Source organism: Chelonia mydas, chromosome 4, assembly GCF_015237465.2.
Source record: "Chelonia mydas isolate rCheMyd1 chromosome 4, rCheMyd1.pri.v2, whole genome shotgun sequence".
Taxonomy (NCBI): domain Eukaryota; kingdom Metazoa; phylum Chordata; order Testudines; family Cheloniidae; genus Chelonia; species Chelonia mydas.
The window spans coordinates 57,050,657-57,078,050 of NC_057852.1; the positions used below are offsets into that span (position 1 = coordinate 57,050,657).

General features: G+C 40.0%; 2 protein-coding genes across 14 annotated transcripts in view; one reads left to right on the top strand and one right to left on the bottom strand.

The window, feature by feature from the left end:
* Positions 1 to 7,755, top strand: part of ARHGAP10 (Rho GTPase activating protein 10) — a 247,263-nt gene extending 239,508 nt beyond the window's left edge. For both annotated transcript variants that reach the window (XM_007055702.4, XM_027818097.3), the window contains one exon: positions 6,835 to 7,755. In XM_007055702.4, the coding sequence (XP_007055764.1) occupies positions 6,835 to 6,923 (89 nt within the window). In that variant the 3' untranslated portion in view covers positions 6,924 to 7,755. The remainder of the gene's footprint in view (positions 1 to 6,834) is intronic.
* Positions 7,756 to 13,617: 5,862 nt separating this feature from the next.
* The window catches only part of NR3C2 (nuclear receptor subfamily 3 group C member 2), a 268,073-nt gene continuing 254,296 nt past the window's right edge, over positions 13,618 to 27,394 (bottom strand). For all 12 annotated transcript variants that reach the window (XM_043545794.1, XM_027818092.3, XM_037897371.2 and 9 more), the window contains 2 exons: positions 25,629 to 25,786; positions 13,618 to 17,305 (listed from right to left, as the gene is read on the bottom strand). In XM_043545794.1, the coding sequence (XP_043401729.1) occupies positions 17,150 to 17,305; positions 25,629 to 25,786 (314 nt within the window). In that variant the 3' untranslated portion in view covers positions 13,618 to 17,149. The remainder of the gene's footprint in view (positions 17,306 to 25,628; positions 25,787 to 27,394) is intronic.

Here is a 27,394-nt window from a genome sequence, read left to right on the forward strand (position 1 = left end):
ATGAGCTTTCGTGAGCTAACACTCTCACAAATCTTGGGAGAAAGGCCAGTCCTTGCCTACAGACAGCCCCCCAACCTGAAGCGAATACTCACCAACAACCACATACCACACAACAGAACCACTAACCCAGGAACCTATCCTTGCAACAAAGCCCGTTGCCAACTGTGCCCACATATCTATTCAGGGGACACCATCACAGGGCCTAACAACATCAGCCACACTATCAGAGGCTCGTTCACCTGCACATCCACCAATGTGATATATGCCATCATGTGCCAGCAATGCCCCTCTGCCATGTACATTGGTCAAACTGGACAGTCTCTACGTAAAAGAATAAATGGACACAAATCAGATGTCAAGAATTATAACATTCATAAACCAGTCGGAGAACACTTCAATCTCTCTGGTCACGCAATCACAGACATGAGGGTCGCTATCTTAAAGCAAAAAAACTTCAAATCCAGACTCCAGCAAGAAACTGCTGAATTGGAATTCATTTGCAAATTGGATACTATTAATTTGGGCTTGAATAGAGACTGGGAGTGGCTAAGTCATTATGCAAGGTAGCCTGTCTCCCCTTGTTTTTTTCCACAAACCCCCCCCCAAGACGTTCTGGTTAAACTTGGATTATTGCTGTGCACATTGTAAGATGAGCTATTGCCAGCAGGAGAGTGAGTTTGTGTGTGTGGTTTTTGGAGGGGGGGTGTGTGAGAAAACCTGGATTAGTGCTGGAAATGACCCACCTTGATTATCATGCGCATTATAAAGAGAGGTTTCAAAGAGGGATGGGCTATTACCAGCAGGAGAGTGAGTTTGTATGTGTGTGGGGGGGGGGGGAAGGGTGAGAAAACCTGGATTTGTGCTGGAAATGGCTCTACTTGATGATCACTTTAGATAAGCTGTTACCAGCAGGAGAGTGGGGTGGGAGGAAGTTTTGTTTCATGGTCTCTGTGTGTATATAATGTCTTCTGCAGTTTCCACGCTATGCTGTGCATCCGATGAAGTGAGCTGTAGCTCACGAAAGCTCATGCTCAAATAAACTGGTTAGTCTCTAAGGTGCCACAAGTACTCCTTTTCTTTTTTCATAATGACAGTGTTTCATAACGATTCCCATTTGGACATATCATAAACAGGCTTTGTCAGAATGGAAAGGTATTTAGGGGTCTCATGTTCTTCAAATATTTTAAAGCCATCTCCTTGTTTTTAGCCCGTCTTTGAAATTCCTTCAGAGAAGTACCCGTCTCTTCACCTATTATAGTATCTACCCCCTGGTGCATTTATACTGAAATCAGACTCCATTGAATCAATTCAGGTTCTTCACTTACTCAATTTAAATTCCCATATGCCCTAATAAGCCCCCAAATGAAGAATTAAAGTAATAATACATCAGTTTTGCTGCTCTACCAATAACCTTAACTATCAAAGTGACAATGCATCAATCAAGTTGACATACAGCTAATATCAACCATTAAAGTAACTGTTAAATTAGTGTCTGACAAAAGGTGTTGCTTCCATTAGGGTTTTATGTGTCTCCCCCCCCCGCAGCTCTGTCAGCTCTTGCTGTTTTTCCTGTCTTCCGGTCCCCCCCCCCCCCCCACCGTTCTTCTTTCCTTTTCTCCCCCCTGCTTTTGCTCTTGGCCTCACTGTTATTAATCTAACAATGCTCTCCCATCAGTTATTGTCATGGACACGTCCTTTTGCTCAGCCTGGCCCTAGACTGAATAACAGCCTTTCTTCCTCAAGTGCTTGCTCGTGTCTATTCCATTCTAGGTGCGTGCGCAGTTGTGTGAGACTTTTGCCTTAGCAGTATCCAACTTGCCACAAACTAAATGTTCACACAGACATGACCAACAGTGGGTTAACTATTCCTGTTTTATTCCAGAATAAGAGCATCCACACATGGAGTTAATCAGAAACAGCTGTTCGGGAACAACTCTCCATGTGGACAAGCCCTTGTTGACTCAAGCAGGTCTCTGGGTGGGGTTTCTTGCAGGTTCTCAACATAATAAGAACATAAGAAATGGCCATTCTGGTACATGTATTCTGTCTTTTGACAGTGGCCAATGCCAGATGCTTCAAAGAAAACAAACAGAACAGGGCAATCACCAAGTGATCATCCCCTGTCATCCAGTCCCAGCCTCTGGCAGTCAGAGATGTAGGAACACTCAGACCATGGGCCTAAATAAGTATTTGCAATTAGGGTTGCCAAGCATCTAGTTTCGACCAGAACACCTGGTTGAAAAGGGACACTGGCAGCTCCGGTCAGCACCACTGACTGGGCCATTAAAAGTCCAGTCACCGGTACTGCGTGGCTAAGGCAGGCTAGTCCGTACCTGTCCTGTCTCTGCGCTGTGCTCCAGAAGCAGCCAGCAGGTCCGGCTCGTAGGCGGGGGGGAGGAGAGTCAGGGGGCTCTGCGCGCTGCTCCCGCCCTAGCACCAACTTTGCACCCCCATTGGCCGAGAACCAAGGCCAATGGTTGCTGCAGAGGTGGTACCTGTGGTGAGAGCAGCGCACAGAGGCTCTTGGCCCCCTCACCTAGGATCCGGACCTGCTGTCCACTTTTGGGGCGCACTGCCTTAGTCTCGCTGTGCCGCTGACCAGGAGCTGCCCAAGGTAAACCCACATTCCAAATCCCTCAGCCCCACCCCGAGCCTGGAGCCCTCTCCTGCACCTCAAACCCCTCATCCCTGGCCCCACCCCAGAGCCCACACTCAGCCACACCCCCCCTAACCTGGAGCCTACTCCTGCACCCAAACCCCTCATCCCTGACCCCACCCCAGAACTCTCATTCCCTCCCACACCCCAACCTCCTGCCCCAGCCAGGAGCCAGCCCCCTCCTGCACCCTGAACCCTTCATTTCTGGCCCCACCCTGGAGCCCACAACCCCAGTTAGAGCCCTCATCCCCTCCCGCCCAGCCCAGTGAGAGTGAGGGAGAGTGAGCCACCAACGGAGGAGGAATGTAATGAGCAGGGCCCTGGGGAAGGGGTGGGTGGGGCAGAGGGTGTGGCCTCAAAAAGGGGGAAGGGCTAGGGTGTTTGGTTTTGTGCAATTAGAAAGTTGGCAAACCTATTTGCAATTAGAAGTAACACCATCTATTTAGCTTACCTAGGTAAACTGGTAATATTGTAAGGGCCATCACTGTGCTATTTTTAAGGATAACTGTGGGATGTGTCTGTTTGTGTTTGTGTGCATGTGTTTTAGTAGTTTCTGTGGCACTCCTTAGACCTTCACCCTGGAACCTCTCTCCAAGTTTGCCTCCACTATGAGGTAATGAGGGCAAATTCAGGTACTGCAGTGGGTTTCTCAGCTGGTATTTCCACTGGCCCAGGAGGTGATAGCTTTTGAGAATTAGTCTTCGATCAGCACTGTGGTGCAGTCTTTTCAGGCCATGGTTAATGTCGCTGTGTCATAGATCATTTTAATTTCTTTGCCCTGTATTTTTTGAACTACAAATACTGTCCCTTCCTGTCTCGGGCCAACATAAAACATAACTCCTGTGGGATGCTTGGTCCAGTGATGAGTAGTTTTGAGGCCCCGTGCATAGTCTCTGCAGCAAGGTATTTTTAATAGAGGCAGATTTGAGAAAGTGCTAAGAACTGTAATCATGGCTGATTGAGAAGAAATGACAGAAGGGGGACACCAAAGAGCTGCTCTTGAGCTGGAGATTTTCCTGAAAACTTGGAGCTGAACAACTTGGATTTAAAGAGAACTTTAACGGCACTGTGTATGATCCAGAGCGACGGAGTCTGGTGAGATTGTTAGAGAATGTGTTTGTACAATACATTTAGGAAAAAGATGAATGGAGAAAACGGAGACATCAAAGCAGGTTAAAATTAGGGCCTACTAGTCTGGGCACAGTTTATAAATCTGGATCAACATCAGTGTGATCTCACCATTATACTTACTTTGTCCTTTTCTTTAATCTTCACAGCACCCCTGTGAATTTTATCTTCATGAAAGTGACATACCAATAATTCTGCCTGAGCCAGGTGTAATGCAGATGGATGGTATGCAAACTTCCCAAACACAGAGCTCTCTTGCACCTCACTACTGATCCTGTAATATCCCTGCTGTTCCATTTCTGGTTTCCTTGGGGTGAAAATGATATTGTTCACTCAAAAATCCAATTTTTAAATGATGGGGTCTGTGGGTTACATCCTAAAGTGCTGTATTGATTATTTCACACTAAAATCTAAACAACAGTTATTCATAAAGTGGCTTCTAAAATTCACTCCTAGTGCTGCCAATCCAGTGATCTCATGTGGCTCAGCTAAGATCTCCTCTTCTGCAACAGTTTTAGGTCTTCATCCTGTCAGGTGTCCTCAACTCCCAAGTGACTTCAACTCTTTGAATTTGATCTGACTGTATATGTACCCTAATTTGGGGTTGTTAAACTGGGCCTTTGAATTGTATACACTGTATGTCTGACCCCTCCACCCTTGTTGTGTTTATATATTGATTTGCCCAAAATATATTTTAGACTTTGAATTCCAAATTGCAAGGAAGAGTTTCACATTTATAGTTTTTTCTTTGTTTTTGTCTTGAGTTCATGTTCCTTTTTGATAAAAGTGAGTTCTGACTTTCACTAGCCAGTCTTGTGGTTATGTCCCCCTCAGGAGGAGGGCCAGGGTTGTCTCAGCAATGTCAATGTTTGCTCACTGTGGTAGAGCTATAAATGTGGTGATGAAACTTTTGGAGGGAGGCTCAGTGGTGGTGTCAGTGTTGCATTTATAAATGAGTGCGTGTGTACGCTATAATCATGGAATGAAAGTGACAAAGGGAGGGAGGGCATGCTAATTATTAATAGTAATGTAAGTTACTGTATGTGGAGAGATTTAAAAAGGTACTTTTCTATGTACTATTTTTCCTTTGGTAAATTTTAAATGAAAACCTTCCATTACAAAATGTGCTGCTAGATTACTGCTATAACTGTTAAAGTATCATTTTAAAATCTGAAGGCAGTTCTGCTATCTACATTTTTAAAGTCCTCTTCACACTATAGTTTTTATTTTGACAGCACTTGCCAGAGCAGTGAATAGTATTCACCTTGGGACAGAGGAAAAGAATGTGCACATCGTACATTTTTCAGAAGTACACACGTGCCATTTTTAAGTGACTAAGGAGCCTAAGTTTCATTGAAAGTCAAGGAACCTAAGTGCCTACTGGCACGCCTACACTACAATAAAACACCCGCAGCAGGCCCGTGTGAACTTGTGGGCTGCGGGTCTATAAAATTGCAATGTCAATGTTCAGGCTTGGACTGGAGCCTGGGCTCTGGTACCCTCCTGATTCGCAGGGTGCCAGAGTTCTAGCCTGAGCCCAAATGTCTGCATTGCAGTTTTATAGCCCTGCAATCCAAGCCCCATGAGCCAAAGTCACCTGACTTGTGTCTAGCCCCCCCCCCCCCCCCCCCCCCAAACACTTCACATGCCTTAAACCTCTTGCAGTAAAACCTGATCTGACTTCCCCCACAGCTCCAAGCTTCCAAACTCACCCCCTACACCCAGGACAAGTTTTTGGTCTCAACTGCTAAAACTTCCCCTACTGTGCTTGGCAAGGACTGTAACCACTCCGCACTAAGCTTCTAAACACTGCTATAATCCCTGTTAAGAGCCAAGATCTAAACTTCCTCCTGATATGGTACCCTGCAAGCACTTTCACTTTGTATCCTTCCCAGACCTTCCTTTCAAACCCCTTCACCATGTCCTGATCTCCTAGGCTGACCACAAAAAATGCCCAATCTTCCTGCAACCAATCAACCCAACCAGATTTGGCTCTCATGCTCAACCCTGGCCTCTGGCACAGAGTTTCTCGAATACGGCCGCTGGCTGCATGCGGTCACCAGGGGCTTTTCGTGCGGCCACAGCCTCCTTAGCAGTGATTGGGGGCGGGGGGAAGCAGCAGAGAGACAAACAGGCAGCCAGTTTGAGTTCCCCACCTTCCCAGGGGTGGTGGGGTTCAGGCTTTGGCTCTGGGGTGGTGGACTCTGTCCTCTGGCCACATGGCAGCAGGCTCCATCCACAGCTGCAGGGCTTTGGGCTCTGGCCCCAGCCCCAGGCTCTCCACCCCATCACCCCTGGACCTCCGCTGCCTCCTTAACCACCTCCCCATCCAGGGCTTAATTTGCCCTCTGGCTTACCAGAGCTGAGTAAGTCTGTTGTGAAAAGTGGTATTTGTATGTTTGTTAATATCACTTTTCACTGTCTTCTAGCTATCAAGTCTGCTGCTGTGAAAAGTAATATTAACAAACATACAGGAATCACATTTCACAGAAGCAGACTTACTAGCTAGCAAGTCATTAAAAAAGCAACCAAACAAGCAAAAAAACCCAAACCCCCAAACAAACGCCCCCAAATAAAATAAAAGACAAGAACATGCAAAGCACCTTATGTGTTTCTGTTCTGTTTAGATCCAGTAAAGAATAGAGACAACTGTATATTGTTTTTATTATTAGGTTGCAAAAAACCCTACGTAAATAAATTACACTGATTTGGATCTGTATATGTGCATATTTATTTGTTTTTCCTAAAGGTAATTAAGTATTTTAGGAAAAATTGCCACCAGCAAGAGTTGGTGGCTGCACTCCGAGGTCACCACAATTTTCGTTGTGAGAACCCCTGCGAGTCTGGCATGTCCTAACTCCTAGGTGTCACATATCAATATTTAAATGAGTTAATCAGAAACCTCCTCTTTTCCTAGCTATGGTCTCCACACTGGTCTGTGCAAAAAGTTTAATGCTTTGCTGTGCTTTTTTCAGGAAGATACAAGTTGAAGCTGCAAGTTTAATAGAAATACAGTGGAGACTAATAAAATCTTTTTCTTCCTTTTGTAGTGCAATTTTCCAGAGAACCAGGATGGCTTGAAGGAACTCTAAATGGCAGGAGAGGACTTATTCCACAAAACTATGTTCAGTTTCTTTAGCTCTCTGCATTTAACGCCCAGAAGGTGTACATGGTATCCATGGATTTTTGTTAGTCACTTCTCTGCTTTGATGACTGCTTTTAATCAAGGAAGAGCTAGACAATGGGATGAAGAGTTTAATCTGTATAAAGACAAAATGTTGCCAAATAGGAATTGCAGAGATGTGATGTGTAAGGTGGTTTTTTTAGGGCGGGGGGTGGGGGGGGCGGGAGGGGTAGTTTAATTTTATGAACAGGGTTTTACGTGTGCAAAGCACAACAGCAATCTGTTTGCAGGATAACCAGAATTTTAAGTTAGATATGTGCTTGAACTCAGACTCCGCTGTCATTTGGAGAAAAGTTTAAAAGTATTTACATTGTCCTGGTGCTGATTAAATTGAAATTTGAAAACTGTATTTATATCCACCATTAAATGTTGGCAGTCCTCTATTTTTCTGGTTCTGAAATGTTATTGGGCAAAGAGGCTCTTATGCTGAAGGCAAAGTAATATTCTGAAAGGGGAAGGGAAGTAGCTGGATCAGATTTTATCAGATAAATAAAACCCACAGAGAGGGGGAACATGGATTTTCAAGTGTCTTCAAAATGCAGATGCCTTTATGCAATGTGTATAGCTTCATTTATATTATTTTCAAGACAGGACCCATTAACGTTTATTACAGGCTCCAGTACCTCCTGGTTCCATATTGTGCAATTTTCAAAGTACAGGTTTGTCATCCAAAAAAAAAATCACTGTAAATTAAATGTTGTTTACTATTTGTCTATCTCTCATGTTGTTGGAGAATGATTTGCTCTGTTTCTATAAATCAGTAACTGAAATAAACTTCTCTTAGTTACTGGAAGGTGTGTGTGCAGAATCAGTAAAGAGGAAGGCACTGCTGATTCAGAACAGCTATGAGTTAGGGAGAACATTCCCCACAGCAAACAACTTACTGACTTCATTAACATCTGCTAAATACAACTAGAGGGTAACATGCTGCATTGATTCTGAAGGACGAGCTCATTGCACACAAGAGGTCTCCCGGTGTTCCTCCCACAAGCTCCCTGAGGGCCACCCTTCCATCCCTTGCTATTGCAGGCACTCTGCAACACACACACACCATTGCTGCCCATTCTGCCTCCATGCCAGGAGTTCTGTGTCCCTCTTCTCCCCTTAGCAGGGGCCCCTATTCTCACCCTGCCATTTTACTAGATATGTTTCAGGATGTAAGGTCAGATTCTGAACCATTAAAAGTCAAGGGGGATTTTACCATTGACTTCAAAGAGCATGGAATCAAGCCTTATTCGTCCTACAGGGCCTGTGCAGCCCTTAGTTTTCCCGAATAGTATCTTACTCCTCAAGTAGCCCCATTGTAAGCAATAGGACTATTTGAGCAATAAGGTACTCATCAATGTGCCTGGGAAAGGTATCGGAATGTGGTCCAATAGTGAACTGTATATCTCACAAATCTGTGCCACATGATAAAAATACGATGAAAGGTAGTTACCATTGTGCCGAGTGCAATTTGTCTTCTCTCTTTCCCCTCTTGTTTAAAAAATGCACAAATAACACGGCCTTTTAAGATTAATACACTGCATTAAAGTGAGCTTCATGTGGTTTGACTATTTTTGCAAACCAAAAAATATTGCAGATATATTAAGTTACTAGTCTTAAAACAGGAGTAGTTAATGCTCTTTCATTTTCTTTTTAAATAAAAGTTTTCATGCAATGCCATTATCTATTCCTTTGCCCAGATCTTCCGAGTATACACAAATGAACTCCAGATGGTGGGCTGAGTTGGTGTTGTGGTCCAAATGGAACTCTTCCAAGCTATGAGGTTTAGTATATGTCACTGTGTCTGAGGGGGTGGTGAGCTTTGCCAAACAGTTTTAAGGCAATTCTGGCTGGGAGGTTATACTGAAGATGGTGTAGGACTACTGTAATGAGATCAAGCGCTCTAATCTGTCCCTTGACACAACAGTAAGGAAATAATCCCTCTGATAACATTGAGCAATAGATCATAGGTTTGCTCCCTCAGATTTGTTCAGTTTGGAAAGCAGTGTTTGGCTGGGTATTCTGGTCTCTGATCACAACAAAAGGACCAATGGGACTACACCTGCGCAAACTCATTTGCGTCCTAAAAGTGTTATTCAGACAGTGCATTGCATTTATGGCCAAGGCTATGCTTTGACTCTGTGTTCCCACTGATACCAGTTGATGATTAGTATGGTCGGTGGGATAGCTAAAAGTTGTGTCAAAGTTAAAATCTTTTTAAAGTGTGGAGTCAGTCACTCATTTGTGAACAAGCAATAGCACCAAACTGTGCATAATATTTTGGCTCAGTGTGTGTTTGGTCCCACACTGTCTTCCAAATGCCTTAGTTCTTGGTCTAGCACACAACTGAAGTGGGTTAAAAAAGGTAGAGGAAAAGTAGTAAGAGATTTAACTTGTGGAGTGCCACCTCACCCACTGCTATGATCCAGTTTGCTGCATAAGCTATTCTGAGCTTCCTCTTCTTTCAGGTTCTTTTGCCTCTGGTAGCTCATGTAAATCTATGCCAGTTCCAAGCAACCCTAAGAAGAGGACAAGGACCCTGTTAAGTGTATTATTTCCTGGTAGGAGAGGTAATGCTAATTTCGTTTTTCATTCCTAATTCATCGTGGCTTTTGTAAAAGCAAGGTATGAGTAAGCTGGGTTTGAACTGGGCTGAGTTAAACACACTGCCTACTACTTTTAAGAATTCAGCTCTGGTAATTCTGGCACTGGTGGGAAGGGTCTTCCACCTTGGCTTACACTCTGATTCATGCTGAGAGAAGCCTATGAAGTATTGGTAGCTCTCGGTAACAGAGTGGTAGCCCTGCGTTGTTCCCTCTCTCCATCCATCTTGTGTAGGGTGACCAGATGTCCTGATTTTATAGGGACAGTCCAGATTTTGGAGTCTTTTTCTTATATAGGCTTCTATTACCCCCATCCCCGGTCCCAATTTTTCACAGTTGCTGTCTGGTCACCTCATCTTGTGCAGTATTTCAGACAATCAATGTTAGGACATCATGCATCAAAGAGACAACGAATTGTGAAAGTTAAAAGATACATAAGGAAAGACTTCTTCCAAGCATATAATAATAAAAAAAGCCTCTTTTCCTGGAAGCTTGGGGTCTAGCTTTCAGAATCCAATTCCTTCTTTCCCTCCAAGACCTGCTTAATGACAATGTTGACTCCAGTGACAAGAATAGGGAGAGTCATCTATGAGTGTGCCACTATTTAGCTTTTCGGTGGTTATCCTGCACAATTGCCAGTGCCAGAAGGAGAGCACTTTTCAGGGCAGTCTATGCTAATTGTGCTGATCCCCACTGGAAGATAAAGTGTTCAAGGGAGGCTTCCCCCATTGGGCAAGCTAACAACACTGCCTCTGAGGCCTTTTACTCCCAAGAGATTTGATTCTTGTCTCATAGACTTAATTGTGGTGTGGGGTTTGGGTTCCACATTGCTTTATTTCAACTCTGTGTCAACCATTGCAGCCTGATTCCGGGCTTGCTGCTGTCTCCTCCTCCTTCCCATGGCCATAAGAAATAGCCTGACTGCCCCTTTGTTCCCCCCTTCGTAGCTGAACGAAGGCCTGTCTTCTCAGGTTTTCACTTCTCTTTAGCAGAACACTGCCAGGTTCTCGGCAGCTGGTTCCGCACAGTGGTGGTCTAGTGTTGTAGCATGGGTACTGGTAGTGCTCCTGTTAGTCTATCCTCCTCGCCTGTCAGGTGGGTGAAAGTTCTCTCACACACACTAACCACCCTTGTTTCTTTTACTTAGAGGACAACACTGGTCTGAGAGGGTCCCAATGACAGTGAATCAGGTAAAAAAAGATGGAATTAGCTTTAAGTCTCCAGAGGGGCTGCAGTGCCCTGCTCAGACTGTCTTTTTGTCCTCAACAAGTGTAAGTGCCTGGACCCTAGGCCAAACAATGAATGCAGGAGCTAGGACCTCTTTGATCAGCAGAAACTTCAGTATATGACAGTAATTAGGCAAAGTTCATCTTCCCTCCCCTGCTGGCAGGCTCTTGCTCCATTATTCTGCCTTGGCTCTAGAAGTTCAGGCTCAGTAGAATCCTCTGTGCTTAACTCTACTCAGAGGCCTGAGAAAATCATTCTTCTTAATGCTCTTCATGGCAGGTTTCCCTCTAATTTTCTGTCTCCCCCTCTCGGGCGCATTCTTGCTCACATACAGCAGAGGACTCGCTGCAGAGCTTTCAGAACTTGGCTACGTAACTAGAACTGAAATAATCAAATTGGTTGTAATTCACATATTTAGTTACTTCAGTGCAAGTGTGTGTGTGGACACAATATGTGATCTGTTTTAACATAATAAGTCCAGTCTTACTCACGTAATCTCGAAGTAGGGCACTCTTCTTTTGGATTAAGTAACCACACACAGACTAGCACCAAAATAACTAAAGGGGGGAATGACTGCTGCTTTAGTTACAGTAACTCCTCGCTTAACGTCACATTTTTCAGGAACATAACTACAACGTTAAGCGAATCCAATTTCCCCATAAGAATTAATGTAAATTGGGGGGCGGTGTTTCAGTTCCAGGGAAATTTTTTTCACTAGACCAAAAATATATTTTTATATATAGATATATACATATACACACACACACAGAGTACAAGTTTTAAACAAACAATTTAATACTGTACACAGCAATGGTGATCGTGGAGTCAGAGGGTGGGATATTTCCCAGGGAATGCCTTACTGCTAAATGATGAACTAGCACTCGGCTGTTGTTAATGTAGCCTCACACTCTACAAGGCAGCATGAATGGAGGGAGGGGAGGCAGCACAGCAGACAGAGAGAGATGTGCATTGCCCCTTTAAGTATGCTGACACCATTCTAAGTACATTGCCTTTAAAAAGATCAGAAAGTTGAGACAGCAGCTGTGGCCAGCAAGCTCTCTCTGTCCTGTTCCCACCCTGCTCTATATGGAAGGGGTAAGTGGGGGGAAGGAGTAAGGGGGAGTGGGACACCCTATCATTAGCCCCCTTCTTTCCCCCTCCCCTACACAGCAAACACGAGGCTCTGGGGAGCAGCACATGGCAATTGGGGGAGGGACAGCTGAACTGCTAGCAATTGATAGCCTGCTGGGCTGTTGCTGCACAGGGAACTTAAGGGAGCTGATAGGGGGGCTGCTGGTTCCAAGCCCCCACCAGCTAGCTGCAATGGGTTGCTTTTCCTGCAAGCAGTGGACAAAGCAGATGGCTGTCAAACAACGTTGTAAGGGAGCATTGCACAATTTAAACGAGCATGTTCCCTAACTGATCAGCAACGAAACAACGTTAATCAGGATGACTTTAAGTGAGGAGTTACTGTGGAGACAAGTCCTGCCCTTCCATGCTGGTACATTGCTCTTCACTTCAGCATGGGGATCTCCACAATTGCACCATGCAGATAATTCAGGCCCCCTTAACTCTCACACGCACTCTCTCTTTGGTTTCCCACCCCATCTCCCCCAGTGCCTGCTGTCCCAGTCTCAGCTGCCTTGTCTAATTAAACAGCAAGGCTGCAGCTGTACCAGTGCTGAACTGGGGTAGGACTAACTTGCCTATAATAAACCACACTAAATGGGGCTTGACATGGTTTTCTGAAACAGGGCTGAATGCAGGTCGTCCTGGTCTATATGTGTTCAGCACCAAGTCACCCTTGTTGATATTAGCAAACAAAATTTGCCTTTAGTGACAGTTTAAAAGTAGAGGTAGGACACTTCCCATCCACCCAAAACTTTAAAAGAATGGAAATTAAGGGAAGAGAATTGTACATTTCTTTTCCACAGTTGTATTGACCACAATGCCCCAAAACACTCCATAAAGCTTTTACTTCCATCTCAAACAGACACCCAAAACCAGCGCTGAGCTCCAGCACCTCTAGGCTTGCCGCATCAGTTACAAATTAAGCACTGCCAATAACCAACATGTACCCCAACTTCATCAAACTGGTACTCCAAAACACATAACCTTCCCAGATCAACACATTTGACTGTTGCACCACCCAAGCATTTTGGGAAGGGGCGTGTTATTTTGCCTTACCACTCGTGAGGTCACTGTTGTTCTTTGCTGCTGAACGAGTTTCGGAGATGTAGGGTAGGAGTAAGATTTCTTGGCACCAAAAAGTTCTGGTGCAACTTGATTGTTGCTGCTCCTGCCTGAAATTCAGAGGATTAGAGTGCACGCTCCTAGCATTCTGAACTTGTGCAATCAATCGTGCACTGGGGAAAATTCTAATTATGTGGACAATAAAAGTAGCCATTGTAGGAGAGTATATTCCAAGTGAAGATACAGGTAAGAGCCTAACTCAAGCTTTTATTGTGCTAAATCTTTTCGTAGGCCATCATTTTGTCTGTCACTCATGTTTCTTTTGTACGAGACATGCTTCACCTTCCGTGTCAGTCTCATGCCAGCTCTCCTGGAAAACACAGTTGCCCAACTTGCTTAAGCAAGCTCCCAAGGTGGGACCTGCCACGCTCCTTGAGCGCCTGCCCTCTCAACAGGCAGTGTGTGGATGTTAGCGCCACCACAACCCACCATTATAAAGAGGCTTGTAAAAAATAGATTTCAATGTGCATGAAGAATGACAACAATTATGTAACACTGCAATTAATTTCATGTTGTCTAAATAGATTGTTTGGAAGTAAACACAGGCTTGTTTCCAAGGAAATCAATGCACCATCCGCTAGTGAAGATTAAAGCGCAAGGAATACTTGCAAACCATTTTAATCCATGTATATTTGTACAATTTATATTAAAAAAGTGTACTTGCAGACATTAACAAAGACCAAACAATATTTTCTATTTATTTAAAAAGCTTTAACCATACAGAAGCAAACCCCTAATTATAAATGCATCATTATGCATAGATTTTACTGTTTACACCAGAGTGCTGACTGCTTTTATTTTTCATCCAAAAATCTATTTAAACTCCAAGAATTCTTAAACATTCCACTGACCTCAGAACTGCTGTCTATTTTATCAAGTCATTGACCTCCAGCTGAAAACATTGCTCTACAAAAAGAAAGTCAAATCTTTAACAATTAAAAGTGCATTAATTGTAGATGGTTTTAAATTCATACATGTTTATACAAGTCAGTGAAAACACCACCCTATGAATTAGCTTGATTGTAAAGTATCTTTTTAATAAGAATTTGATATTGAAAACTTTAGCCTTTCTATTTTATTTTGTGCAACTGAACATTTGCACAATGTGATCTACAATTCCTGAAATACCTGCTGCAGTACATTAAAACTATTTTACATTTTATAATGTGTATGCAATGTTCTTGCTGTCTATCCCCATTCTTTCCTTGCAACAACATTATTTAATGCAATCAGCATAAGCCCACTTTTAAAACAGACATTTTGAAATTTCACTGAGTTTGTCTTATATTTTGCAGGAGACAAATGCCTATTTCATTCTAAACAAGTTCAAAATACTTTCATTTCTTTGTTGTAGCTAAAACAGTATTTTATATTTTTTGTTGTAGATTTGGTTAGTTAATGTGAGATGGCTATTCTGCATAAGTATTCTGGAGAAGAGAGTACTGTCTCTTAAAACATCTGTATCCAATTATATCTATTGAATGATTTCTAGCAAAAAAAAATCAATGAATGGTTTCATAAACAACAGGTGATTAAAGTAAAGGATTTATTGTAATCTTCTTACAGTTGTTTGCAAAGACAGACATACGTTTTTGCATAAAGATATAAATTGCTTTTTAAAACTAATTTAGTGTGTTTGTAATTATATGAAGTTTCTGTGAATTATGAATTGTACCAAACCAAGATTAAAAGCAATAAGGTACAAAAAAAGAGCAAACAGACAACAATTTGTACTGGGACAGGCATTTAACGGTGAAGTTTAGAATATGGCTTTGCTATTTTAACCAAGCAAAGTTACTTAGAGATAGAAAAGGAGCTAGTAACTTTGTTAATATAAAAAGCTGCTGCAGACTGTATTCACCCCAAACCTGGCTATTTTGAAATTCCATTATCAGTATTTAGAGAGAAAAAAAAGTAAAGGATATCTGACCATGTCGTTACTGTAAACAACCATTCTGCATGCTGTGTATTTATCACGTTGGACATGTGGCTTTCATATTGCTGTGCAGGTCAGTTGATTGTATTTAAGGATCTACCTATGAATTAGACTTCCAAAATTGCAAATAATATATGTATGTATACAGTTATATATAAGATCCCCCTCTCTGAATACAGCCTCTACAGATTACCCATTGCATAAGGCAGGTGTCATTTAAAAAGACAAGCAGTGTTGACTCTATGTTGCATGTGCCAGAAGCACACCTCCGAGTTTTGAATCAGAAAGAGTGGGTGAGTTTATTAGATCACCATTTATAAGAATGCTACATTCTGACTGGTCAAGGGACAGCTGTAGCTCAAAAATGTCACTGTTGCCCAGACAGACAGTTTAGGAATCATGACTCTCTGAAAAATTATTCTATTCAAATTAGTGTATATATAATAGTAACAGTGATGTTCAGAAAAGTTCATCTGGTCTCTATTCTACTCCAGAATTTTGTATTTATTTACAAATTGTGAAAGTCACCCCATGAAAGGTGCATCTTCATAGCCTTCCTTACACCAGAGGACATGGTTTTGAGACAAAAATTGATAACTAAGATAGAAATGTTCACAGTGAAAGTATCTGTTTAGATGTAGGTCTGCTTACATTTTTACATTAATGTTTTGAATTTATAACTAAAAACCCCACCAAGATAATCTGCCAGTATCAGCACCGTACATTCATCGTTCCCAATCAAAATGTATACAGTATACTTACTGTAATGATCTGTATGTTCCCTTAACCATTATTGGAATTCACTCTCCTAAATCAGAGGAGACAACTGGACCTTTAAGGTTACGTGCATTCAATATGAAAAGGAATAACAAAGAATTTGGAAAACTTTAATTTTGAAAAAGAAAAAAAAATCATTTAACATCCTATGATTTGCTTTTATCTCCTTGAGGAATCTGGAGTGGAGGGCAGAAACTCACGACATCATAAAGCTGGCAAAAGCTTTTGAGAGACTGTAATGTCTTGTTAAATGAAACCACCATAAAGCTGCAAACACAACATAGTGTAGTTTCCTACAGAAATATGAAGCAGTATTCCTAAAATGAGCTGAAGTCACATATACTTGCAAGCAGTAGACAAAAACGGAGAAAAATGTACCGAAAAGTAGGCTTAAATACAACTGAAAAAGGTTGTGTGGTTATTTACAACAGATCGTGTAAAATGGTAAATTAGATATGATGCTAAAAAAAGGCACAGCTTTCCCTTTCTTAAATACACTGTAAACGGTTCATTATGCATGCAGAACATTTCACTTTACAAAAAAAATTACCTTGTTTGTTTAGACAAAGATAGTACTTAAATAGTCTCCAGCAAAATAGAATTCTTTCAAAAATACTTTCCCATTCATCCTAGTAACCATTAAAGATTTTTTTCTCATTTACAAAAGCTCCTTACACCTTATTTCAGGTCCTTCACAATTTATACATACAGCAATGTACAGTACAGCAAAAGACTGCGAAAAATTATTTGTAAAGCCAGCACAATAGATACTATAAACTGAAACTGAGGCATTTGTTTTAACATCTTATCCTTTTTAATTAAATAGTAAATGGACACTTAACACAGTGTGTATCACCTATGATGGATAACATAGGATAACAAATGCCGCAGGTGAGGATAACGAGTATTCCACACCAAATGTTCTGTTATTACTTTACACTTTAGGGGGGTTTTGTATATATTTTTACAAGAAAGGAATATTAATGCCCCATATTGACTTTACGTTTTATGTGCAAACCAAGGGGTAAGCTTTAAAAAGTTTGTATTAGTCCTTGAACCCTTTTAAAACAAGCAAACAATACCAGAAACTACATGGCATATTTAAAACTCCCATCTGTTAAAATATCAAAATCAAAGAGTTATTGACTAGATATGGCTTTTCATCCAGAGGAACAGGAACATTTTCTAAGTGTTTGGAGTAAGGGGGTAATTTTCAAACATCTAGGTCTTGCCAAATCCAGATCAACTGTTTTCCAAACCCTTCACATGATTTGAGACTAGTCAGAGGCTGCTGAACAAGTGTAAATAGCACGTTTAAAATGTGGTTTCTTGGGTCCTTCATGGGTGTGGAATAACACAAGGAAACTTAAGGCAAAGTTCTTCTATTAAGACATTTTCCATCACTTCCTGTGAAAGTACAGGGGCTTGGCATTTCCAGACTCCACCTTTGGTAACTGGTCACTGATGATTTCCACCAGCATGGCCGGAAACTCCACTTTCAGTGCCTGAGACTCTCGGAAGGTGTAGAAACAGAATTCTAACAAGTCACTAACAAGCTGAAATGCAAAAAAGCACACAGGATTATTAGAAAATGTTTTAAATGAATTGTGCCCAGAAGTAGACAATAACAGTACCTTGGAATAGTACCAAGAAACATCAGCTCTACTGAGAACTCCTTTTCAGGAAAAAAATAGATAATCAGAACTGCTTCACCCATGCAGTCAAAATCAGCAAATGGGGAATGGAGTGAAACCAAGATACCATAAGTTTGACTTGCAGAGGTTCTGAGTAGCTGCACTTTTCTTTGATTTCACTACGGGCCCATTAACCTGCATTCAAGTTTTGGATGCTCAGTGTCTATGAAAATCAAGCCCTCTGCTCTCTTCCTCAACCCCAAGGAAAATTTTCAGGAAAATCTACCCATACTTTTTGCATCTTACTTTCCAGGTGATCAGAGATTCAGTACATCAAGTAATCTGGTTAATTTTACTGAGCTATGCAGGGGGCCCAATCCAGAACTCCAATTGAAATTGATAAGTTTTGCCTGATAAGGAGTGAACGCTCAGGCCCTGTGCATATTACTGTACTGATGCAGGGTCTGCAGTATTCATACGCATGTGCTAACTGATAAAGCTATAACATTTAAATGCATCTACTTTTATCCATGTCACTGGCCATCAGTTAACTTCATCCAGCTCACTACTGCAAAGGCAGAATTCAGAGAAATAAATATTTATTTTTCCAATCTTATCACAGAATCATTCGTAACTGCCTTCCCATTTTGATGGGTTACACCTTTCATTATATAAATATATTTCACTACTAATGCCATGCTCCGGGGGTGGGGAATGGATTGAGAGTTTTATACATGAAAATTTCAGAATAGCCCTAAACTGATTAAGGGCAAAGGTGTATTTTCTATAAAACTGCAACTGTAGTTTTCCACATGGTTATCTAGGTGAATGTTGCATCTTACAACTAGTATTTCATCATGATCACAATGCTTCAGCCAATTCTGACCAGTGAGGGCAAGCATGGAGATAACCTTAGCATAGATCCCTCAAAGAGTGGCTTCCATTTTGAAATCCCAATATAACATGGCCCCCTTGAACATTTAAAAGAAGAGCAATTTAGGCCGGGGTGCCAAAAGGCAGACAGCCGTCTTTATTATTTTGGCAATGAAAAAATATAGTACATCTCAAAGCGCTGACGACACTAGTCTGACTGTCTCTTAAACTTCCTTTTTCACACAGATTTTTCTTCATTGCAGATTAGATTCTTCATTCTGGTCTATACCTGCGTATATGAATGCTGTGGCCCCCTTCTTGTAATGTATTTAGCTATGTCCTTCAGACATTTTAAAATGGGATATTTTTCTCTGTCTTTTGCAATTCTATGACAGAAAATCACAAACTGCAATTTCTCTTTGCTATAGAAGAGATGGGCTGGAGGGCAACCAGAAAGCTAAAGATACAATTTATTAAATTGTGCATGCCCTTCTTCTTACAAACAAATACTGGGTTCTAGTAGTAATATTAGAAAAAGAACAGGCATTTCAAAAATAGCAACTGTCTAACTATCTCCTAAAGTCTTAGAGTATGTTAAGTTTCAGAGTAGCAGCCGTGTTAGTCTGTATTCACAACAAGAAAAGGAGTACTAGTCTCTACGGTGCCACTAGTACTCCTTTTCTTTTTACACTATGTTAAGGCATCTATGATTTCTGCCTTGGACTAACTGACATCACTTGTCAAAGTCAGAATGGTGTGGACAAAATCACAGAATAGATTTGGGCACCTTGTGTTTGCCAGCAAACAAGAGACCTGAATCTTAGCACATTTTCCCACTGCAGTTCATTAAATCATTGTTCCCTATGGCCAGGCACATCTGGCTTTGTACATTCACCTGTCTTCATTGCTTTATGTGCTGCTCCATTGACTAAAAGCTACAGAATATTCTACTTAAAAAAAACCTGTTTGTTAGAGCAACTTTAAAGTTACAAATGACAAAGTTATGCACGACTTAATTCTACTCCCATATGTGCTTGCATTATGATACAGACTTTGATTACATGATCAGAAATGTTCCCAAATACCGTAACATATTGTGTAAATTATATATATGTTCATACACACATTTTCATTACTGTATATATCTACTTAAGCCATGCAGACCCCAGTAAAACAACATGAGGGAATAATCCTGCAGAGCCCTACATCATTTTTGAGCATCTTGCGCCACTTATTTATATTCTTACCAACAAGTTAGTAAGGAAAAAAAGGTGTATTATATTATATAATGTGAGTACATGATCACGCAATTAAAGACTCTATAGCATGCATACACACAAGTGGAAAGATTTAAGATTGTGCATGTAATTTGCAGAGCCCTGATTCCTTCAACAGGTTTTACCTATTTACACTGGGCTGATTTTAGCCTATTTGACAGGTTTTAAATCAGTGGTCTGAATCTCATTTTTTCTTGTTTAATCACTTATGCCAAGGGGGTGTAAAATATTACTAAATCAGAATGTTCACTCACTTCGTTGGGTGGAGGAGAGAGAGAGAGAGTGTGTGTGTGAAAGAGAAAATAATACAACTTGGAACTGTTTTCACTCACTTTGTGGGGGGAGGGGGGAAGAAAGAGAGAGAGAGAGAGAGTGTGTGTGTGTGTGTGTGAGAAAGAGAAAATATAATACAACTTGGAACTGTGTTACTTTTCCAGCTAAATTCTGTGGGGCTAGGAGGGAAATAATACTAGGCATTTCCTTTTCCACATCACCTCTCCCTCTATGGACAGTGTGGAGAGGTGGCTGGGTAGGAATGGAGGGGAAGTGCCATGGAGATAGCTGGATCTTTCCTTCCACATGGAGGGCCCCTCCCTTTGTTAATGCAGAACGTTCAAATACCACACAGATGAACACAGGATAAGAATCTGAATAGAATGTGCCATGAGTTAAGCAAAGTGTGTAATGTTCACAGTTCTTTTCAGAAAGCTGGATGCAAACTAACTAATCTAAGTAGCTATTAGCTGGCTCAGTCACTTTTCAGCAAAATGATGTCTACCACCGGGAGGCTTGAAAATACTGAATTTTCAATACAATCCACACTGTATGTATCATGTGGGAAGTGCTTCTCACCAGGTGCATTTTCAGGCTACTAAGCTTTTTCTTGTAAGTGGGTATCATTTTTTTTACCCTGATTTTTTCCTGAGTTGGATTTATTTAGTTTCTACTTGTGTTTAGGCTTCCCTGTGTTACAAGCCTCACCCTGGGTCATGGCTCCTCCTTCTTGTGAATAAAGTCTATTGTATATATGAAACACACAACGCAAAATGACACAATGGAAAAGAAGACAGTAGGGCTCAGAGGGATAATTAGAAGATTGCTGTACAAAGAAAATCTAATGAAAGGGTTGAGATTTGAAATGTATCAAAATGTTACTGTATATAGAAGTATGCACTTTCTCTAATTCTATTTTCAGAATTTTCACAATTGTCCTTGCAAATATGGAAAGCAGGAGTTTATAATGGAAGTGCTGATACCACCTCTACTAGAGCTATGTGAAAGGCAACACTCTAATTAAGCAGTGTGAATGAAGGCACCACTGATTTCACAAACAGAAAACAGTGAGATCTTGGACAGAAATTATTTATTTTTACAACCATTAATTGTTAAAAAAAAACTATTAAATTACTAAAGAGTTACTTGGATGTTAAGATTTTGCTAGCTTAGGTGTGAGCATATAGAATAAATAAATTCTACTTCCCTCAAAATTCTTATTAGTCACACTCTTGCCAGAGGAAAAAAACAATAAATCACTCCTACCAATTATATTAAGTTGTTTAGCTCACTTTGATAGAATGCAATAAAATGTGGCTTTGTATTTTGGAGTATGTAACAAACCTTGCTCCATAAGCACCCCTAAATAAATAAATCCCAGGTGGTGGTGCCTACATTGTGTATTTTATTATAAAGACAGAATTAATAATATTTACTTCAATGTCACCTAAACCACAGTAAGACATGAAAAGTTGCTATCCACATAATGAACTAACTATGCTGGCTTTTAAGAGTGGTTTGACAATATACTTGGACAGACATTCTCACTTTAGTGCATTAATCATTAATGAATAATTGTCATTTCTACCTAATTCATGAACAGGCAATGTGTTTCACAAAAAACACACTGCATTTAAACATTTTTAAGACTAAAGTAGGCTTATTAAGAGTCCTGCATCTTTATGTAACGATTACTGTCTCAATAACCAGTCTTTGCATTTGCACTTTATATTTAAGATCTGTGAAATTCAAAAGATTAATTCCCTATTAACCAAACTTCAATTTGTCATTATTTGTTTTTTCTATGAAACTTTCACCTATATTACTCTTCAAATTCAGAGAAATGAACATCATTCCATCACCAAAGACCACACAGTTATAGTGGACCGCAAGCCAGTGTGGCATTTTCATGGCGAATAGTCACCCAGATTTCAGCCTTCTGATTTTCACCATAACCTTGTACATCCAGGAGTAACAAAAACTGCTTCAGGCTGAAAAGGTGCACATTACCACGCTGAGCCCTTTCCCTGCACTGGCAAGATGAGCCAGTGCTTTCACTTAGAAATCCCTCTCAATCTGTGTCTATGGCATGAAATGTTATGGTCACTCCTTGATTCCTCTCAAAGTTTACCTACGGTATCATTATGATTAAGACTACATATATGGAAACCATGATTTCATAATCAACTTAACTAGAAAATTAACAAATTCAAATAATTTAAGGCAGAGTTTGGGTAACAGCACAGTAATTTCTCCCTAGTATTAGTTACAATATCAGGGACAAACGCAAAGCCTCAATGTTTTCATGTAAAGTAATTCTGTGAATTCATGACACACTCTATTGTACCACCAATATAAGCTTTTTTCAAAGAAGTAAAATCTTTGTTCTCACAGCCTGACCGTATGGGAAGATCCACGAAGTGAGCTGTAGCTCACGAAAGCTCATGCTCAAATAAACTGGTTAGTCTCTAAGGTGCCACAAGTACTCCTTTTCTTTCAGCTGTACAGTATTCCCATCAGGAACCGTAAATATTAATGATTCAGCAGCATGGTCCTTAAAGAGTTTATTTTTATCAGGCTGAAAATATCAACAAACAAACAACAGTGCAATACTCATCATGCCATGCCAAAGGGTACATTCATGTTAGGGTTTAATGATGCTGCATCGAAACAAAAGCGCTTAGAACTCAAAGTCTTTTTAAATATCAGTTAGATTGAAACTGAACTCAACTTTTGTTCTGAGAACTGCTGAAACATACATTAAACTCCTTATATGAAACAAAGATTGTCAAGATACAACCCTTGCCCCCAAAGCAAACTTGCTCCAGGAGATGTTGAAAATCCAAATGAAAATTTTGATAGCATGTGTAATGCAACTGTTTATGATGTTCCAGCCTGCTAGTTGTCTGATCAAACAGAGTGGTTCACCTACAAACAAGAACTCTCTCTCTCTCTCTCTCTCTCAAATTCCCTTGGTCATTCCTTGGTATGAGCCTTACCAATTTGGTTAGGAAGTGGAATCAACTAGCCTCACTGCATTATGGTTCTGAACAAACAACGCTGTTTAATGAAATCATTAGAAATTTGCTTATGACAGTCACAATTGTTAAAAAGAAAATCCCTGAAATGAAGATTAACTATGTTGGTCCCCACAACGCTGATAAAACTGTGAAGTGTGTATGTTTGTGTTTGTGTATTTCAGCTATCTGATGCATATGTCTTCACCTGAACCATTCAGGAATGGTTTTGTTCTTTTGTTCTTCAGTTTTGTTTTCAGTGCTTGAAGGTTTTATGAGCCATTGCTTAAAGTTGCTGATATTTTCAAATACTTTACTGCCTACCTGCTCTTCCTGAAACTTTTTTCCCCATCATCTCAGCACATTTTTGTCTGCACATATGCTCACCATGTGGATGAAAGGCTGAAAGCACTGAGCAGTATAAAACCATCTCATTGGTTATATGCTATTCATATTATTTAAGCCAAATACAGTATCATTCAGTATTCAAATTTCTTATTTTATATAGTCCTTAAAAAAAGAATATTTAAGAACGAGGTTAATAAAAGCAAGTCTTAAGATACAAAGAAACTATATGATTGTGCGGCACTACACCAGGGTAAAGTAAACTCCACAAATGATGATACGCTGCCTTGCTCTAATGAAAAAGCTAGAGGCAGCCGCAGGACTGAATAAGCATGAATTCTAGAGAGCTCCCTTCAGGCTTGTGCTGCAAATGCCAATGCTGTATCTGCAGCAGGGATACAGACATGGGATTTCAGCTGTGGTTAGAGAATTCACAGGACTAAGTATATTCTGATCCTTTAAAATTACATGGAATGAAAGTTAAAATTATATTGGTGACAGCTGAAAAGTATTGACCTGTACTGAGGATTTTAGCAAAAAAAAAATTTTTTTTTAAAAATTGCACCTTCATTTCCATGATAAAAGCTGAGAAATTCCACTCTACAGGGGAAAAGAGCGCTTCTCATTTCTTGTCAACATTACTGTAAAATTATTCTGATGTGCTTTGTCTAAATTAATTTAATATTTGGCCAATTTTGATACTGAGATTAGTCTTGGGAACACACATCCTCGGGAACAATCTAAGCCAATACAAGTAAAAAGTAAATTGTAAGGAGAAAAATAAACAAGTGCTTGACTGGTAAGTCACACAAAATAGCAGTGTTGTGCAGACAACTGGCTGTTTTAAAGAGAATGCTGACAGCAAGACCTTCTTTAAAAATCCCTTAACTTGCTTATACTATAATAAAAATGGCATCAATTCTGATCCTTACTAAAAAATTAAGTAAAATACCACGGCATTCTGAAGTGATTGATCAAAACACTATAGGTTACAATACTAATGCAGTGTTTTGGGTAGTTACTGTAGAATATTGTATTATTTTAAATAAGTTTGGAATTCTGTCAGCTATTACTTCCCATCCACACAGTTCTCCTTATTAAAAAAAGTACAAAAGAATTACCAAATAAAATACAAACTCTATATTTCAGAAGACAATTATGTAACTTTCAATGAAATGTATGAAAAATATTACAAAAGCAGGGGCATGAGAGGACTGTATCAACTGCTGCGGAGATTCATATGTGAATAACTTGCAAATGACTTTCTTTCCTCACCAAACCCATTCCTTCAAACCAAACAGTAAAACATCCTTCATTGGCACAATATAAATGAAAATGGATCTCTAAAGAATGAGCTATTACTGCAGTACTAATAATGTCCTTTTCCTCCCACTGAGATTTTAAATGATTTTAATGAACAACAGAATAATATCTGAAAAATAATTCCATATGTATATTCTGTAAACAGACCTCAGGCGCTCTTACAGATTTGACCTAAACTGCACTGCACTGTACTAAGTCCACAAAAATGAAAACTAAGACAAGTACAAAAGAGAGACATTTATATGCAGCTTCTACAATTAGGGCCCAACATTCTACATGCAGCTCACAGCAAAAAAAAATTTTTTTCCACATCAGGATAGAGTGAGGGAGTTTTCTTTCTTTTGCTATACAGTTTAAACAGTGTTTACTGATAGCCTTGACAGTAGGTATGGTATGCCTCTTGTAACTGGTGGTTACAAGGTAAGCCTCTACATCACAAAATACCTTTAAAACAAAATGGAGGGATAGAAATAATTAAAATTCAATTAATGCTGGATTTGGAAGCTCAGCAAAACTTCAAGGGACCCAAGTTGACCCTAAACCATTAACAAATGTTTTAGAAAGATTGAGTTATGAGATTAGCGGTTGTAATGGGTCACATATTTGTTCAACAGTGAAGTACACATTTTATTAACAAACCAGTTCTTAAATTACAAAAAGTGTGAAACTCTAAACCAACACCTTGTAGTTGAACTGACTCATGGGCGTTCCTTAAGTTTTAACACCACACAGCATATTTCACTAATCTTGCTCTCTGAAAAAGAATTGTTTACACCATTCATCTGCTGGTTTAGGGCCAGATTCCAGTACTTTTACTCATATTGGGTAACACCTGACTCAATGAATAGTTCTGCTGAGTTCAACATGATTATTTGTGGTGTGAGGTACTATTCACATGAATAAAAGTATCAAAACCTGGCCCTTAAAGGTTTTTATTTTCTAATTTTATGTGCAATTTTCCCCTAAATTTGTCCAGAAACTTCTAACAGACTCTTTAAAAACTGATTACCTATTGATTCCCTGCTGGTTAGTGTAATGAAAAATTATTAGTTTACCTTAAGGGAGAAATTTTTTTCTTTAATCCTTCTTAAAGATGCCACCCTATGTGCTTTAAGATCCCTAATAGATTATACTTACATCGTGCATGGAGTCCAGAAGTTTAGTCAGTTGGTAGAATCGTTGCCAGCTTTGTCCAGAGTTACTTGGACATTTAGTTACCATCTTCCTTAGTTCTTTGATGTAATTTGCCCTCATTTCTTCAAATGCAGCTTGGCTTTTGAGGCCATCCTTGGGAACTACCAGTAAAAAGACATCTTCGTATTAATATTCATTTTATTGATTATTCTTATATTATCTACATTATAAAGTTAATGGTTGAAGGGTTATAGAAGTGTCTTTGTGTTGTGTGGGAGCATCATAAACATTTGCAAATGATATAAGAGTCCTTTCCAGATCTGTGTATGTGGATTAGTATATGCAGAAGGGTTAAGTGGGGCAGAATAGCATCTTGAAAATACAGCACACACTAGCCACCCAGTGAAATTATTTTTTCATTTGACCTAAGCACAAAGTGATAGCAGAGGGAGCAGGAATCTTTCTCTAGAATTGAGGACACTACATACCATCACTTGTCTGCTATACTATACTTGGGGGGAGCGGCATTGTACAGCACATACTTGCAATTGCTTTGATATTGTACTGTACTCAGATTATAACGGCCAGGTGTGGAAAAGCTACATCAAAGAACATATTTCTTATGCAATCAAAGAATGTCGGAAGGTTAGGACATTATTGAGCATGTGTGTAATATCTTAAAGAGAGCCATCATGCTAATGCAGAGCAAAAGAGTATTTTTACTAAGTTCACATTCTGCTTAAAGATTTGACATGATAATATGTCTGCAGTCTCAACGAAAGCTTTCTTCTTAACACCCCATTAAAATTCTGATCAGTACTAGTGAAGGGCCCATTTCTGAAATTCTACTGCGCATACAGTAGAACCTCAGAGTTACGAACACCTGGGGAATGGAGGTTGTTTGGAACTCTGAAATGTTGGTAACTCTGAACAAAACTTTATGGTTCTTCTTTCAAAAGTGGACAATGGAACACTGACTTAATACAGCTTTGAAACTTTACTATGCAGAAGGAAAACGGTGCTTTTAATCATCTTAATTTAAATGAAACAAGCACAGAAACAGTTTCCTTACCTTGTCAAAACTTTCTGAACTTTCCATTTATTTTTTTAGTAGTTTACATTTAACACAGTAGTGCACTTATTTGCTTTTTTTTGTCTCTGCTGCTGTCTGATTGCATCTTTCTGGTTCCAAATGAGGTGTGTGGTTGACCGGTCAGTTCGTGACTCTGAGGTTCTACTGTAGTACTGATTTCTGTGAGCAGTTTGACTGACTTCCGTGGAACTAATACCAATGGTAACGAGCGTACCATTGTCTATTTGAAAACTTCAACCAGATTATTCACTGTAATAGATGATACACCCAGCGGTAAATGTTTGTGGGATCAGACCAAAACTGAATCCTGGACCTGCCCTTGAAAAGGTTACTAATAACTCTCAACAATGTCATGGTGTTTCAGTATTCACTAAATTGTTTAGAATAGATATTGTTGAATCATGAAACAAATGTAAAATCTTGGATGTATTAACTCAGGTCTGCAACAAGAACATTAAATACTTCAGGTGCAAGAAGTGAGTTTATTTTCTAATAGTTAACTATGGTAGAGGATTACCTAGAACAGGATTTTTTTAAATGTGTGGATGGCATCTCTACAGAGACTGTCCTGTGAACACCTTCCCTCTTAATCCCACAGTTCACCTTCCCTCCCACTGTGATCACAGAATGTCCATGTGGCTACTACCAAAACTACTTACATGGAATAAAGTTAGGA